This window comes from Zerene cesonia, chromosome 24 (assembly GCF_012273895.1).
Source record: "Zerene cesonia ecotype Mississippi chromosome 24, Zerene_cesonia_1.1, whole genome shotgun sequence".
In the NCBI taxonomy this organism is placed as follows: Eukaryota; Metazoa; Arthropoda; class Insecta; order Lepidoptera; family Pieridae; genus Zerene; species Zerene cesonia.
This window is the reverse complement of record NC_052125.1, coordinates 245602-262018: the sequence shown is the minus strand read 5'-3', so window position 1 is coordinate 262018 and position 16417 is coordinate 245602. Positions and strand designations below refer to the sequence as shown.

Sequence of the window (16417 nt, the reverse complement as noted above, 5' to 3'; positions counted from 1 at the left end):
CCCCGCCCATCTGGGTTACTATCGCGTGGAAACACTTTTTTAGCTCAATTACGCTTCTAGAGTATTCTTATTCGTAGCGTATATCTCTTATATCATGTATCTATGTTTTATTAAAAAATAAGGATCGAGAAAATGTGATTATATATATGTTTACATTTTATTTATTTAGCTTAAAAAGGCAGTGTGTATAGCCTATAGGTGTGTGTGTGCTGGTGTGTGTGCAGGTGTGTGTGCAGGGCTCACCATGACGTGCAGCTGCGTGGAGTGGTCGGCGGAGTCGAGGCGGTTGTGCGCGCGGCACGTGTAGGTGCCCGCGTCCAGCGCGCGCGCCGCCTGCACGCGCAGCGACCCGCCGCCCACCAGGTAGAAGCGCGAGTCCAGGTCGCTGCAACCCGACGTGGAAACGTCACGCGACAAACTCGCACTCATACTCAAACTCACACTCACACTCAAACATATATTTATTCAATTTCTTAACGAAGCACTTTTGAATCATAACACAGTTTAACATTTACCACCGGTAAGGAAAGCAGTTTCTGAAGAGAAGAGAGCGAGAAACTCTCTAGTTCTTCCATCTTTACCAGTGTGTGAGTTAGGCTACTGGCTTAAATATAATGTAAAAGCGGTGGGAAACAATGAGGACACGTACATAGACAGATAGTTTGTTTATGTACGTACATATGTACGTAAATTGCATATGTGTGTGTCTACAAAATATAAACATAAATATATGCGTACTTGAGGTCTATAGCGACTCCGTTATTTAGCCAAATCATCTCAGGTTTCGGGTTGCCGATGGCTGCGCAGTCGAACGTCACGGACGCCCCTGAAACCCAAACATCCATATCTTTATTAATATTATAAAGAGGAAAAGATTTCTATGTTTGTACCGTTGTCACACAAAAACTACTTGATTGAATTAAAAAATTCTTTCACCATTAGAAAGCTACAACTTCACTGACTAACAAAGGCCACAGCGAACAGCTAGTCTATATTACACAGAGGAAAAATATGTAAGTTTATAATGTTTTCATTCAACAAACACTGGACCAAAAGTGTCAAAGGTAACGTATGTAGCACGTATGGAGTATGAAAACAAAATTAAAATGTACATATCATTAAAAGTTCTCTGTCGCTGGTGATCGGTCGTTTTGGAGGTCTTTATGGGAGGTCTGCGTCCAACAGTGGACGTCCTAAAGATTATAAAAATACTGGTGAATTAAACTGTGGAGGAAAGAAGCTGGAATTCCTCCATTGAAAAAGGGTGGATCCTCGACCCTGTAAGGCTTCATCTGAATGATGTTAGAAAATTGTATATATGCTTTGCAGAGAGAAAATTCCGCTTGCGTGATTCAGAAGTGTGTCGCTGCAAAATGGCTACAGCAGGGTCGCCGTTGAGTAGAGCCCGAATGGCACACATACCCTCCATCACGGTGACCGGCTGAGGGGTGGCGATGAACCGCGGAGCCGCCTCCAGGTTCGCTATCTCGCTGTTCACGCGCAGTTCTATCTCTGCTCCCATTCTGTTAACAGAATTATGTGTTAAAGAAAAGATGACTGGAGATAGTTTTTTCTATGTCATAGATCACCACCGCCCACCGCTTTATCGGGTAATTAAATAGGTTACGGTAAGAAAAAATGGACTGGAATGGTTGAGGAAAATCAAACGCTATATACTAATATATCCCGCTGGTTTTTTGTGGGGGTGTGGTACTGCCCCAGAGCGAGCTGGCCCAATTCGTGCCGAAGCGTGCTCGACTCAAATACACAACAAATGTCGACGGTCACCTGGCGTCCCGCGCGCCGCGGCCGGCGAGCGCCACGCGGCAGCGGTACAGCGCCGCGTCGTGCGCGCGCGCCGGCTCCAGCTCGAGCGCGCCGCTCGGCGTCAGCGACACGCGCGCCGCCTCCAGCCGCACCGGCTGCCCGTTCTTCAGCCACGTCACCTTCCAATAAGTCCGTTCGTTATACGTATTGCATACGAAAAAGCAAAAACAGGTGCGACAGTAATACGATGAGAGAATTATACGTTATTTCAATTCTTTTCTACAAAAATGGAAGTCACCGAAATAGGCACTACTCCATGTCATTCGGTTGAAAAGCAACGGAATTATCGTTAACACAAACGTTAAACAAATTCAAAATGATCTATTGATATTTACATATTATAAGGCATTACATTACGCCTATACACAATACGTCAAGATTTTTTTTATCCATTTAGGTTAACCAACAATTATATACACCTACACAAAAAAACAAACAAATTATGTTAATTTGTTTGTTTTTTTGTGTATAAGTGCCATAATTAATTTATCAATTTGCATTAATTAAGTACCCGAAAATGCTCAATCACTCACATTTAGCTTCAAAACCGGCGGCTGCGCGTACAGTCTCGCAGTGCCGTACACCCGGCGCTCGGGCGGCGCGGCGCTGGCCGGCGCCGGCAGCACCCGCACGGCCACGCGCGGCGCCAGCTTCATGCCGCACGGGAGCAGCGCGCTCGCGCCCAGCACCGTCGACACGACGCGCGGTCCCTCCACCAGCTCTGGTATCTCTGTTGAGGTGGTCGATTGAATGAAGCGTGATGGGATGGATGGAAGAAATCCCTTGTATAGATGGACGCTAGATAATTAATAATTCTAAATTGGGATCAAATGACAACAATTCCCTAACAAACACAGAAAGAATCGCGTCAATCTGTTGAAAACCCGCGGAGTTATCAAGTAACAAAGCCAAATAAATACTTATTTTTTTGTAAGGTCTTTGTCTATATGCGAGGTTCTTCTAGTAGCTGTTACAAAGGTAGCAATAAAACTGCATTTCTGAGAAACTCTCAGCGAATGAACATAAATTCAAAGACAAACATAAAAACAGTGCACACGAACGATCTTGTCTAGCTACGAAGCTAAGAGTTATATTTTAGTGCTTCAAATAGAAAAATATATACTAGCTTGCATCGGGGAATTAGCACAATTTCACAAAAAACCGGCGTGAAACAGTAGCATACACAGCAGCTACACACAGTAGCGTTTACATATCCGTACCATTACACGTACGTACGCACACACCCCAGTCCGTTACACGTACACTTCTTTCCAGTCGTCAATCCTGTCCTTACCCTTTTCCCCTTTAAAGTACTACCTCTGCGAATGTTTATGGGCGGTGGTGATTGCTTACCATCAAACGAACCACCAGCTCAGTTGCCAGTTATGACATTTAAACAGATATTTAAAAAATAAAATTCCAATAAAACCTTTGCATCGTCACTATTCTAAGCATATTTATGCTACTTTTCAGCGTTTTCAGTAGCTATTGAGTCTCACCAGCTAGATACAGCGTTGCCACCCTCGACACCACAGTGCCGACCCCGTCCACCGTCGCCACGCACTGGTACTGGCCGGCTAAAGCCGCTGTCATGCTTTCGATGACCAGAGACCCGTTTGACAACTGCTTTCTGAAATGACATTATACAGACACAGTTAAATGCAAACAAACACCATTCAAAAGCGTGCCACGACAAAAATGAAAAAACTAATATTTCAGTTAGTTATTTTACCTACTTAAGACATATGGCGAATTGCTGTTGCCCGCAGCTTCGCACGCGCGGACAAAATAACTTTTCGTGGAACAAATTTTCATCTCCTATTTATCCCCTTGGGGATAGAATTTATCAAAACTCTTCCTTAATGGATGCCTACGTCATAACATCTATCTTCATGTCAAAGTTCAGCCCGATCCGTGCCCTTGGTTTGGGCAGCGCGTCGATAGATCACTATGTCAGTCAGTCCTTTGAGTTCTATATATTTAGATTAATAATAGGCAAATATAATTCATCATCAAAATCTGGACCAAAATATTGTAGGATATAAAAGGAAAATACAAGCTACCTATAGCTATCGGTGTGCGATATAGTATGGTCCCGCGTCGGCGCGGCGGTGGCGCTGTGCCGCCACGCGAGGCGGGCCTGCGCGGGCGCGGCGCACGCCAGCACCCACCGCTCGCCCTCGCCCACCACGCCGTCCACCGGCTCTGATGTTAACTTGAACATGCTGTCTTTGTCGCCACCTGGAACATTGTTATATTGTAATTGAATATTAAGTTCTATAACATTGAAATAATAAATAAATGTGTTTTGAATTCTTCTTTTAATTTAAGCATTATTCTGTTTTTTGTTATGATGAATGATAAAAAATTTGATAGCTAGTCTCTTCGTAATAGGACATAAAAAATGTAGCCTATAGGATGCACCTAATATTGGTTTACTACCATATACAATTCATTCAATATCGGGCCAAAAATCGTGATTGACGCACATAAAAACACACATAAACTTAATGAGCATTGTTTTTGGGGTCAATAAAACATGTATATTGCTTAACTCTCACTAAAAAACAAAATTGTACAGAATGGTCTGACTACTGTTTTATTATTACTATTTATAGATAGTACGATATAATATACCAATATTTGTTTTTCTTGCAAACGATTCTCCATTAATCAGTATTATACCTATTATAATACACATAATTGATCATTCAAACAAAGCAAAACTTCCATACAAAACGTAAACGCATTAAAATTCGGCAATATTTTCGGGACCGTCAACTTTCCCCGACAATCTCTCATAAATAATTTGTACCATAATCCAATCACGATAAGTTTGAAATTTCCCCAAACACAGATCGATCCTTGCTAAACTTTGGTCCCTCGAGCCGGCGTCGTAGCGCAGAAGGCCACTGAAATTCAGTATTAACTCCTCACTATTATCATATATATATCATATATTCCATGCATACGCAAGTCAACTATTTAACAGCGCCACAGATCTAGTGCTATAACTGTGCTGGATGAAGCCGGATTGCGTGTCTGTAAGTTAGTGATATGCTCTAGTTTTTTAGGCTGAGGTATAAGCCGCATTACCATACCATATGATTACTTAATTATCAATTTTATGTGTTTCTATTTACGCGATTACTTATCAATAAGACTGTTAACAAACGACCGGAACCATGCATTAAATGTTAAGCGTGGCCTTTTTTATAATATTCACTTTTTACCGCGGCTACGCCCGCGTTGTATAGGAAATAATGGATAGAGGCGGGGGTTTCCCCACGTTGTGTCCCATTTCCGGATAAAAATATCTCAACCTGTCGTTAGTAAGTTCTCTTACTATCTCTTTACCAAATTTCATCAAAATCGGTTTAATGGTTCAGGCGTGAAGAATATGCCAACGATGAGACTTAATTTCGCATTTAAATATTAAGAATTGATGATAAATGTTTAGAAATTGACGGACTTTTAAAGGATTTTAAACGCGATTATTTTCTAGCATTGCACAGGGTACACCGAGCGTGGTCCAAACTCGTGGCAAAACCTATAAACTTGTTTTGATACTGCGGCTGGATGACACCTAGCCTAGCCTTAATGACTAGTGCTTCGCTCTGCCTAGGTCGTTGTTTGTTATTTAATGGCAATACCTATTCCGTCTAGATCACATTTGCAATTCTCTTAACGATATCACGCACCATTGCCAAACTATACAGCACGAATTGGGCCAGCTCGTGCCGGGGAAGTGCCACACAGAACATCGGCGTGATATAGTAGCGTACTACTGAGTTTCGTTACGGTGAGTGTGGGAGCCGGAGAGCCGTTTCCTTTTTCCCCCGCCCTGTCCTTTTCTCCTTTCCAGTCGTCAATCCTTTCCTGACCCCGTAAAGTTGTTCTTTCTTTCTTTATTCTTTCTTCCTAAAATTAGGCAGCGCATACGCAGAGGCACTACCTCTGCGAATGTTTAATTATTAAATTAAAATACATAATTTCATTGTTAGTGTTGTAATTTCATACGTCTTTTAATGGTCAGAGGTATCTTTTATTTATATATGTGACAATATTTTTTAAGAATAAATAATTATTCTAGTCTATTCTATTCTAAGCTATTCTACAATAGGTATACCTTCATATAACCCAAAACATATTTTATTGTTGTAAACAATCGATACATTTTACCATTAGCGGTACGCCCCGGCTTCGCCCGTACATATATAGCCTTCCTCAATACATTTGCTATCATCATCATCATCATCATCAGCCCATATATATGTTCCCACTGCTGGGACAAAGGCCTCCTATGAGGGTTCAGGCTATAATCCACCACGCTGGCCAAGTGCGGGTTGGCAGATGTCACATGCCGTCGAACTTTTAATTCTTGGACATGCCGGTTTCCTCACGATGTTTTCCTTCACCGTTAAAGCAGTGGTGATGTTATCTACATAAGCAGATAAATTGAAAAATCAATTTATTTCCTGGGCGCTCGCCCGGTCTCGAACCCCGACTTATCGATTTTGAAGTCCGAGGTCATCACCACTGAGTACTGCTGTACTGCTTTTTTTTGCTATCTAATTTACTATCTAACACTGAAATAATTTTTCAAATCGGACCAGCAGTTCCCGAGATTAGTGCGTTCAAACAAACAAACTCTTCAGCTTTATAACATTAGTATAGATTAAAGAAACAAACACATTCCCACATCCCGCATTCCCAAACTACACTGGCGCAAAGCTAATCATTCGAACAGACAGACATTAGACAAGCTCAGATAGCAGGCGACACAAGACAGGCGCTCATTATTGCATATTATCGCACATTAATCTAGACTGCATAGTGTCAAAACCCAGATGTACTAATTAGGTCGTTCGCTGAGGCTTGACCGGGCGATACTTAGCTTCGAACTGATAAAATCCAAGTGGCATTAATAACTCTATATTATACTAGCTGCGCCCCGCGGTTTCACCTGCATAAGTCCGTATCTAGTAGGAATATCGGGCGATCGGATATAAATGCGAAAGTTTGTAAGGATGTGTGTGTGTTTGTTGCTCTTTCACGCAAAAACTACTTAACCGATTGCAATGAAATTTGGTACGTAGACAGCTGGACAACTGGAATAACATAAAGGCATCTTTTTATGCCGATATTCGGATACGGACTTACGCGGGTGAATCCGCAGGACTAGGCTAGTTAGTTATAAATCCACCTATTTATCATATGTTCGTTGACATTATGTGGTGTTAAATAAACATTCTATCTCTCTTTCTTTCTTTCTAATATTATAACAAGTATTTTATGGTATTATAACTGTTATAAAAATAACAAGCGTCTATAAATCCCATAAAGTGACAGCCACATTGAGCTTTAAACTAATTCGTGCCGCTTTCATCCCTTAAAGCTCATTTAAAATTTGTTTTCCAAAGCTTTTGTTCTTCAAAACAGAAAAGTTTTAAAGTCTTCAATAATTCATTTATGATGTTACTTTTCATCGTTATAAATGTAATAAGACAACAGAAAATAGATCTATTCTAAATAAGATTTTTTAAAGAATAGAACGAATAATAATTATACGTACATAGGAAAAGGGGGAGGGGGGAGGAAGGGGTTTTACTCATATTGAACGAGTGCGAAGCCGCGGTCAAAATATTTTCCATATTTATTTTCAACCGTGTCGAGGTGAGGGAAATTATTGGTTTTAACCATTTTATATATTACTAGCTGCGCCCCGCGGTATCACCCGCGTAAGTCCATGTTCTGTAGGGATATCGGAATAAAAAGTTGCCTATATGTTATTCCAGTTGTCCAGCTGTCTACGTACCAGATTTCATTGCAATCGGTTCAGTAGTTTTTGCGTGAAAGAGCAACAAACATGCACACACACACATCCTTACAAACTTTCGCATTTATAATATTAGTAGGACTAGCTGTTCGCTCTTACTTTGTCCGTGGTACATTGTATATATATTATGTCACTCAGTGAAGTTGCAGATTTCTAATGGTGAAAGAATTTTTGAAAACGGTTCAGTGGGTTTTGCTTCAATCAATTATGTTTAAAAATAACACACACACAAAATCGATTAAAAAAATCATCCCCAAATATATCTTCATCGGCGAAATAGTCCACACAAGATTACCAAGTGTCAAAATATTTACACATCACCCGTACTCCAGTCAAAGTGTCCATAAATACACATTAAAACCTCGGATCCGCCCGCATCCGGTGTCCGACCGGCAGCAGGTAACTGTACTGTACAATGGTTTATTTATTTATTGGCCACTAGTTGACTCACGCTACATCGTCTGCCCTCGAAATGTGTTTTTGCATCGCTGCCTCTCCTATTGGTCGAAAAATGATGTCATTTAACCTATAGCATATACACGCAAACATGTCTCGATTCGAACCAGCGGATAATGAGATAGCGCGTTCAATCAAACAAACTCTTCACCTCATACAGAGAGTTTCAGACAGGGTCTTCTCTATAGAAACAGCTTTCCGAATCGGTGGGGAAATGTTAAAACTGTGTTATGACGATTCCCAAGTGCTTCTACAAGACATTTAATTGAATTAATAAATGTTTGTGTTCGAGTTTATGTTAAATATATATACAAAAAGAGTACACTTGCATTTCTGAACGTACAAACAAACTAACAACATTGACCCGACCTCGCCCAATCCCATCACTCACAATTAACGCATCCAATACATCCCATTGTTCGCTCGACCAGGGGCGATGCGATTGATCTTTAATCGACAAATGATAGATTGTGTTTCGCTCCGTTGCGTACGGGATTTGGAGCGTGTAGTCATTTCAAAGAGATGATCATGATGATGACATACGAGAGCAGTGGTGGCTCAGTGGTGAGGACCTTGCACTTAAAATCATAAGATAAGAGATTCGAGACCAGGCGAGCGTGCACAAAATATTTTTTTTTTATTTATTTATCTCCACATGTGGACAACATCACCACTGCTCGAAACGGTGAAGGAAACCATCGCCAGGGAACCAGCATGTCCGAGAATTAAACGTTCGACGACATGTGACATCTGCCAACCCGCACTTGGCCAGCACTGGAAACATATATGGGCTGATAATAAATCATATTACTTTACTCGTTTCCCGCGGCTTCATCAGCCGACTGTACCGCCTATTACGACCCTTAAAGGTTCGAATGCTAAAAAATGTAACCTACGTGTGACCCCGGATTTTGAAAGTATGAAAGAAGTTATTTAACGCAACAGCTTTCAACTCTTTTCATTGTAAATATCATCCAAATCGATGCTTTGGTTAAGCCGAGAAAGCATAACATACAGACAGACTTTCGCATTTAAGATATTCGCATGGATTTGTACACAGACAAATTAATAATAATCATAGGAATAAAATAGTGAATCAAACTAGTTTCGTTGTAGGTGAAACCGCAGGACATAGCGAGTGAGTTAACTTAACAATATTTGAGTTTGAGTTCTTTTGTGTTTTTTTTTTTGGTAAAAACTACAGACGAACATAGACGCTCCTCCATTTCTTTTTTGGAAGTCGGTTAAAAAGCAAATAATTATCTGCCTGTATAATGGAGTTTTGAGTTTATATAAATTCAATTTAAAGTTAAATTAAAAATGATCGTTTCTCGTATAAAGTACCGAATATTAAAAACTTTTGAAAGCTTCAATTCATTGCGCACAACCTGACCTCTAACAAGTTTTGAAACAAAATATAATAATTAATTATTGAATAGAAGATTAATTGTAAAATTCGTAAATGATTCACTTAAAACTATGGACATAGACAGGGTTGTCAATCCACACTAATATAATAAACTAGCTGCGCCCCGTGGTTTCACCCGCGTAAGTCCGTATCCCGTAGGAATATCGGGATAAAAAGCTGCTTATATGTTATTCCAGTTGTCCAGGTGTCTACGTACCAAATTTCATTGCAATTCGTTGAGTAGTTTTTGCGTGAAAGAGCAACAAACACACACACATCCTTACAAAATTTCGCATTTATAATATTAGTAGGATGAGAAATTTCGCCTGTCTGTTATACTGTCACAGTAAATATAAAATTTTAAATGAAACTACTTGAAGATAGTCCTGGGTACCCGTACCGACTGAGTACCCGGGGTTTAATCTACAGCATAGATATAAGAGAAAGAGAAAGAAGATGTAAGCTTTGGTATTTCCCCGCAGTTGAAATCTTATCAGCTAGGTAAACATACATTAAAAAATCATGAAGCCACCATTATAGATGTTATTGTTATACGTTATATAATATATGGTAAATCGTTTAAGCTGTCGAAATAGTTGAACATACATCTGTAAACAGGAATATAAGAAGAGTTTGTTTGAACGCGCTAATCTCAGAAACTAGCGGTTCGAATTGAAAATTATTTTTGTGTATCAAATGAATTTATTGAAGAAGGTTATACGACGCAGGTGAAAAAGAAGAGCAAAAATAGTAAACTATGTTTTATTACATAGAATAAATGAAAGTCGTTTTCTCAGTCCCCATGCCCCTTTGTATGCTTAAATCTTTAAAACTACGCAACGGATTTTGATGCGGTTTTTTTTAATACATAGAGTGATTCAAGAGGGTGTATATATGTATACACAACATCTATTAATCTACTTAGAAATTAACGGGTGCGAAGCCGCGGGCAAAAGCGATATAGTATGATATAAAAAGAAGGAATTTAAAAATCACCCCATTTTCTATTACAAAGGATTGAACTCATGCTCTATGTTGTAATAGTCTCTAAAATGATCTATAACCATTAGATCATCCGGGTCGAATACCATTTAGACAACAATAGAGTCCATTATCGCTTACATCGATGCAATTGTCCGACCCCATTGTCCATTATACTATTCAACTGCAATGCATTCTAAAATGCACCTTATAAACAATATTGATCTATCTGTAATATAAAAAAAATATATATGTTTATATATTTTTAGTAAAAAAATTAACCTTCAAAATTATCAAAACTGAACAAAATAAATCAAATTTAAAGAATAAAAGAGAAGCGCCAGCTTTCAAATAACAAAAAACATAAAAATCTGTTCATCCAGTAAATTAAAAGGTAACAAACAAATAGAAATAAAACGAATTGATAACCCCTTTTCTTGAAGTTGGTTGAAAACATTCTATAAAATAATGTAATTGCAAAGTGCAAGTTTTATTAATTACCTAACGATATTAATATTACGTCTCACGTCCTAAGAACAAAAATAGTGGACTTTATGAAATGTGTATTTCCTAGAGAAGCTATGGTCTGGTCCAGCTACAATAAAAAGTATAAACTCTGATAAAAAAACTCTTTTTTATTATGAAAACTGTTAAGCGGCAGCCCTAAGTTCGAGAGCTCTTGAGGTAAAATCCTTAGGAATCTGATAATGAATTTCAAAGCCCCCCCTTAATATTGGTTTAATTTGATTAGATCTCAAAAGGTTTATCTTTTGTGGGCATCCGTGAATTGAGGTTCCACAGAGGGTTTTTTACAACTATTCTTTAGAAACTAAAGCCTTTTACAGATTTGAAGAGCGACTCGATTTCTCCTTGCTTCATTCAGTTTGTTATTCATTATTAAAAATCTAATCAAACTCAAATAATTTTACGAACATCCCTTATTCCAAAAACTTAAATATATAAAAGAGCTATTTATAACTTAAGAACGGATTAACCGATTTCACTGAAAATTTGTGCAGAGGTAGCTTAGAACCAGGAGACGGACATATGTAAATAATCTTTCATATATATAAAAATCAACTCGTGATCGGCTGAACGGATTTATCTTATTTTGGTCTTGATATGTCCGTGGAGGTCTAAGGAATGTTTAAAAGGTGAGAACGATAAGGAAATTATGTCAAAACAATATTCTATGGCGTTGCGAAGTTTGCCGGGACAGATAGAAACTATCTGTCCCGGATAAGACAATATTTTTTCTTTTCTCCAGATACCCTCACATAAAAAAGAAGTCTAGAAATAACCATTAAGTGAGAGACTTAACAGCTTCACAGAAAGCTCTGGGGGGTGAAACCGCGGGGGGCAGCTAGTATTTCATAAGCTGAAAATAAATGATAGAATTTTTTATGACATCATATTTCGTCGTAATAACAAAATTGTCATTTCTGACCTGAATAGATTTTAAGTTACACCTTTGGTTTTTAATACGACCATTTCATTGATTAAAAAGATATATTCACACAACGGAACATAGAACGTCCTCCTTTTTGTGGTTGGTTAAAAAAGGTCCTCAGTTCAGTTTGCTGGTGGTTCACCATCGCCCGTGAACATTCGCAGAGGCAGTGCGTATGCGCTGCCAGCTTTTTAGGGGGTAAGATATAGGGATCGGATTGACGACTTGAGAGAAGGATTGGACTGGAAAAGAAAACGCGCCTCCAAGTGTGTGCAATGGAACATTTTTTAAAAGTTATTTTCATAGAGTACTTATAAAATACATACCGAAATACACAGTGAACACTTACAACAAATGTGAACAATATCTCATATACTTAACTATTACAAATATCCAATATTCTCTCTCTATTCTCTCTTCTATAACTCTATAGCATATCATCATCATCAGCCCATATATGGACACAGGCCTTCTATGAGTGTTCAGGCCATAATCCACCACGCTGGCCAAGTGCGGGTTGGCAGATGTCACATGTCATCGAACTTTTAATTCTTGGACATGCCGGTTTCCTCACGATGTTTTCCTTCACCGTTTTAAGCAGTGGTGATGTTATCCACATGCGCAGATAAATTGAAAAATCAATTTATTTCCTGCACGCTCGCCCGGTCTCGAACCCCGACTTATCGATTTTGAAGTCCGAGGTTCTCACCACTGAGCCACCACTGCTCTTGTCCCTATATCATATATGTTATTCAAAATGTCTACCAGCTCACGGACTCCGAATGGGATAGCTTTCTAGCACATTCCCAAGACATTATACCTGCACTAAGTCTAGAATAAAATGGCGGTGTATAACAATAATTTAGAATTGATTTGTTTTGTAACAGTTTTTTTAACAAAGCCCGTCCCGCGAGGGTCCCGCCGTGATTGAAAACAGCTGATGTAGGTCAGGACTCAGGGTTGTCAACAACGAGATTTTATTATTATTATATTCACGTGGGAGTACGTTTTTTTGTGTTGAGTAGCAGATTGAATTGTGATCAATTTGCATATGATTAAATGTATAAAACAAACAGTTTTAATTGATTTAAATATATGTTCATGACACGGTTTTTGTTAGTGCAATGACGTTTATCTGTCTGTTTCAATGAAGAAACACATCTCGTCGTGAATGCTTAGTTGCAGTTTAAAATTTCGGTGGTCGGGTGATCAGGTATACACACTTTTAAATTTACTATTAATGTCTATGTGTGCACTTATGTTACATAAATCATTATTTTTCTTGTCATACAGTCTATCAAATTTATGTGTTTTATATTGGTGTAAAACCAAAAACAGAACTTTAAAGGATTTTTTTTTTAATTTTTAATATACATTACAATAAAAATATCAGTACTTTCCCTTTTAAACCTTTATAACATACACTATCATTAAATCCATCATAGCAGTGGCGAGTGGCAACCCTACTTAGGCATGGTTTTAATCAATGACAATGGAAAGCGCTTTTTATGCGACTAGCAACATTCGCATTGTGTATTGATGTTTATCCTTATTAGCCATACTACAGCGCGCCCCGGTTTTACTCGCTGCTATTGCAACGAGATAGGAAATCCTTGATTGAATGCTACACAGTGATTTTAAAAATGTTTTTAACTCGAAATAAAAACTACCAGAGTCCTACTGCATAAAACAGGATTAATGGTATAAAAGTCAAGAAGTACAAGTATTTCCAGCGAAAAACCATTCTTCTAATTATACTAATAATATTGTTTGTTTGCTTGTTTGAACGGACTAATCTCGGGAACTGCCAGAGCGATTTCTAACTAAGGTAACTGCTTCAATTTCAACAAAACATAGCTAAAAATCATCTCGATATTTACAATGTTTGATTTAAAAAGGCAAAACAGAAAAACCACCTGTATTGTAACATCAATATAATAAAATAAATAAATACATAAAAATCATCTTTATTTAGTCCTCACAACATTATTACATAACAAAAACTTAAAAATACAGAATAAAAAAAGTCAACTAATCTTCCTACTTCTAAGAGAAAAAAAATACTACGCATTATCTTGAAAAATGTTAGCCCCCTATACAAAACCTAACGTAGGTAATTAACTTACGCCTCCACGCATAAAAAAATATTAAGAAAAACACGTCATACCACGCTACGGACATTCATCAAGAGAATCTAATGACGATACAGTAAAGCGGGAAAAAGCTGCCGCGCGCGACTGTCCTTCCACGGGCCAACTAACTCTAATGTATAAGGACATCATTAGCCACTAACTAACGCACTATACGCGCTTCCAGATACAGGTGCAGTCGCGCGCGTAAGTGCATTACTTATGTCCACACGATTATATTGCTATGAGTTCAGTTCAGCTTGTAAACTGCCAACTAACCGTGGTGCATACATCACTGTAACACCCATAGTTAGTTCAAACAAAGAAAATCTTCAGATTTCTATTATTTGTATAGATTCCTTGGAAGAAGTTGATGTTCCAATCATCCTGTACTAATGGTAGTAATGGTTAAAATGTTGTGTTAAAATATATATACACAAGCAAATGCACAGTTTACAGAAACACTCATAAATCTTTGAGTTTTTGTTCGATAGTAAAGAAATTCTTCAATAATATTATTTCCACTTCCCCACGCGACTGCACCCACACGACCGCGCATAGGGCTCTGAACTCGCTGATAACAAAACAGGTATATCTTATTAATTAGTGATTTTTAAACAATCCGGCGCCACTTCATCCACGCTAATATTATGAACAGGAAACTTTTATATTTTTGTATGTTTGCATCGTTTTCACGCAAAAACCGCTGCAGGGATATAAAAAAAAATCAAAAGCATCTTCACTGATGTACTACGGGCGAAGCCGGAGCGATCAGCTAGTATACTAGTGTACTATAGCTATATATATATAGCTAGTGTACTATATGTCGCCATAAAATCGTTAAATCCGTCAAATTATAACCTAACTCGCGCCATTCGAACCACTAACTTGCTATAACGCATCACGCGGGGATGCTTATTCTGACTAGTGTTTAAAAAATCAAACCTAACTCCACATCGAATGCCTAACCCAAAGAGAAATCGGTTGAGAACCCACGGAGCTGATCGAATCAGAAAACCCTAACAAAGGCAGTCGAATTGAGAACCTCGTTCGAGTTCATGGTACGTCATACTTATATTTTCCACAGCTTCTCCTTGACCACCAGGTTGTCTGGAAGAGATCGCCGCCTTAGCGATAAGACCGCCTGTTGTGCTCGTGAATGTTTATGTTTTAGTGTATATACATATTCTTTGTTACTTTATGTTATCATTGGTGCACAATAAACTGTTTTTTTTGTACGTCGTTTAAAAATACAGCAACAAGTTATCACTTAAGCTTCACTTAAGTTAGAACTAATTGTCACGCTCGTTTATCACGCGTTACGTGACGCGAGGTGTCAGCGCGGCGTGACGGTTGCCGGCTAATTAACTGACTGCAAAAAGGAGGTTATTGTAACACGTATGTAGCGAATGCTATTGTTATAGCGATATCATCATGTATATGATAGATTAATATTAATATACAATGGCATAAATGAAATATTTTAATTAAAAAAAATACATCCTATCCTACTATCCTTCCTTCTAATCCTACTAACATTACAAATGCGAAAGTTTGTAAGGATGTGTGTGTGTTTGTTACTCTTTCACGCAAAAACTACTCAACCGATTGCAATGAAATTTGGTACGTAGACAGCTGAACAACTGGAATAACATATAGGCAACTTTTTATCCCTATATTCCTACGGGATACAGACATACGCGGGTGAAACCGCGCGGCGCAGCTAGTTATTTATACGAATGAATTTCTTATCCAGCTAATATTACAATTCGATCCTAGCAAGATTATAAGCGCGAGAGTTTGTTAGTAAATATGGATGGATGTCTGTTACTCTCTTACGTAAAAACAACTGAAAAGATGTTAATGAAAATTTACAATGATATTAGTATGTTTATACGCATCTCCGAAACAATATCCACTTTTCAAACAATATATCACTGGAATCAGTATTGCTTAAAACGTCACGATAAGTCGCAGTTTTCATAAATCGGAAAATTTCATTAAAATAACATACAGATACCACAGATTCGCATATAATATTCTGCTATAGCTATGAATATATCTAAAAGGATGAGATTTTAATTAAAATACACGTTACTAACGTAACCAGTGACCTGAATAAAAATATCGGGAGTTAAAACCTCGAATTTCAATATTTGCATACATTTCTATGTGAAGGACTCTCAAAATTTTACTACGTAAGTATGTCAATCAATATATCATGAATTACTGGACCTGTATAGTTGAAAATTGGGGTTTGATGATGTCACTCGCGTCCGTAGGTTTAAACCACCTAATTATAATAGGCCTTCCCTACACGTGTCCCC

The 16417-nt window shown here is 38.3% G+C and overlaps 1 protein-coding gene across 1 annotated transcript in view; it reads right to left on the bottom strand.

Annotated features, from left to right (window-relative positions):
* LOC119836334 (neogenin) overlaps positions 1-16417 on the bottom strand; it is an 87909-nt gene that overhangs the window by 17053 nt on the left and 54439 nt on the right. The window contains exons 2-8 of the mRNA XM_038361635.1: positions 3891-4068; positions 3327-3457; positions 2361-2557; positions 1789-1946; positions 1423-1523; positions 739-826; positions 244-385 (exon numbers count right to left, since the gene is read on the bottom strand). Of these exons, the coding sequence (XP_038217563.1) occupies positions 244-385; positions 739-826; positions 1423-1523; positions 1789-1946; positions 2361-2557; positions 3327-3457; positions 3891-4068 (995 nt within the window). The remainder of the gene's footprint in view (positions 1-243; positions 386-738; positions 827-1422; positions 1524-1788; positions 1947-2360; positions 2558-3326; positions 3458-3890; positions 4069-16417) is intronic.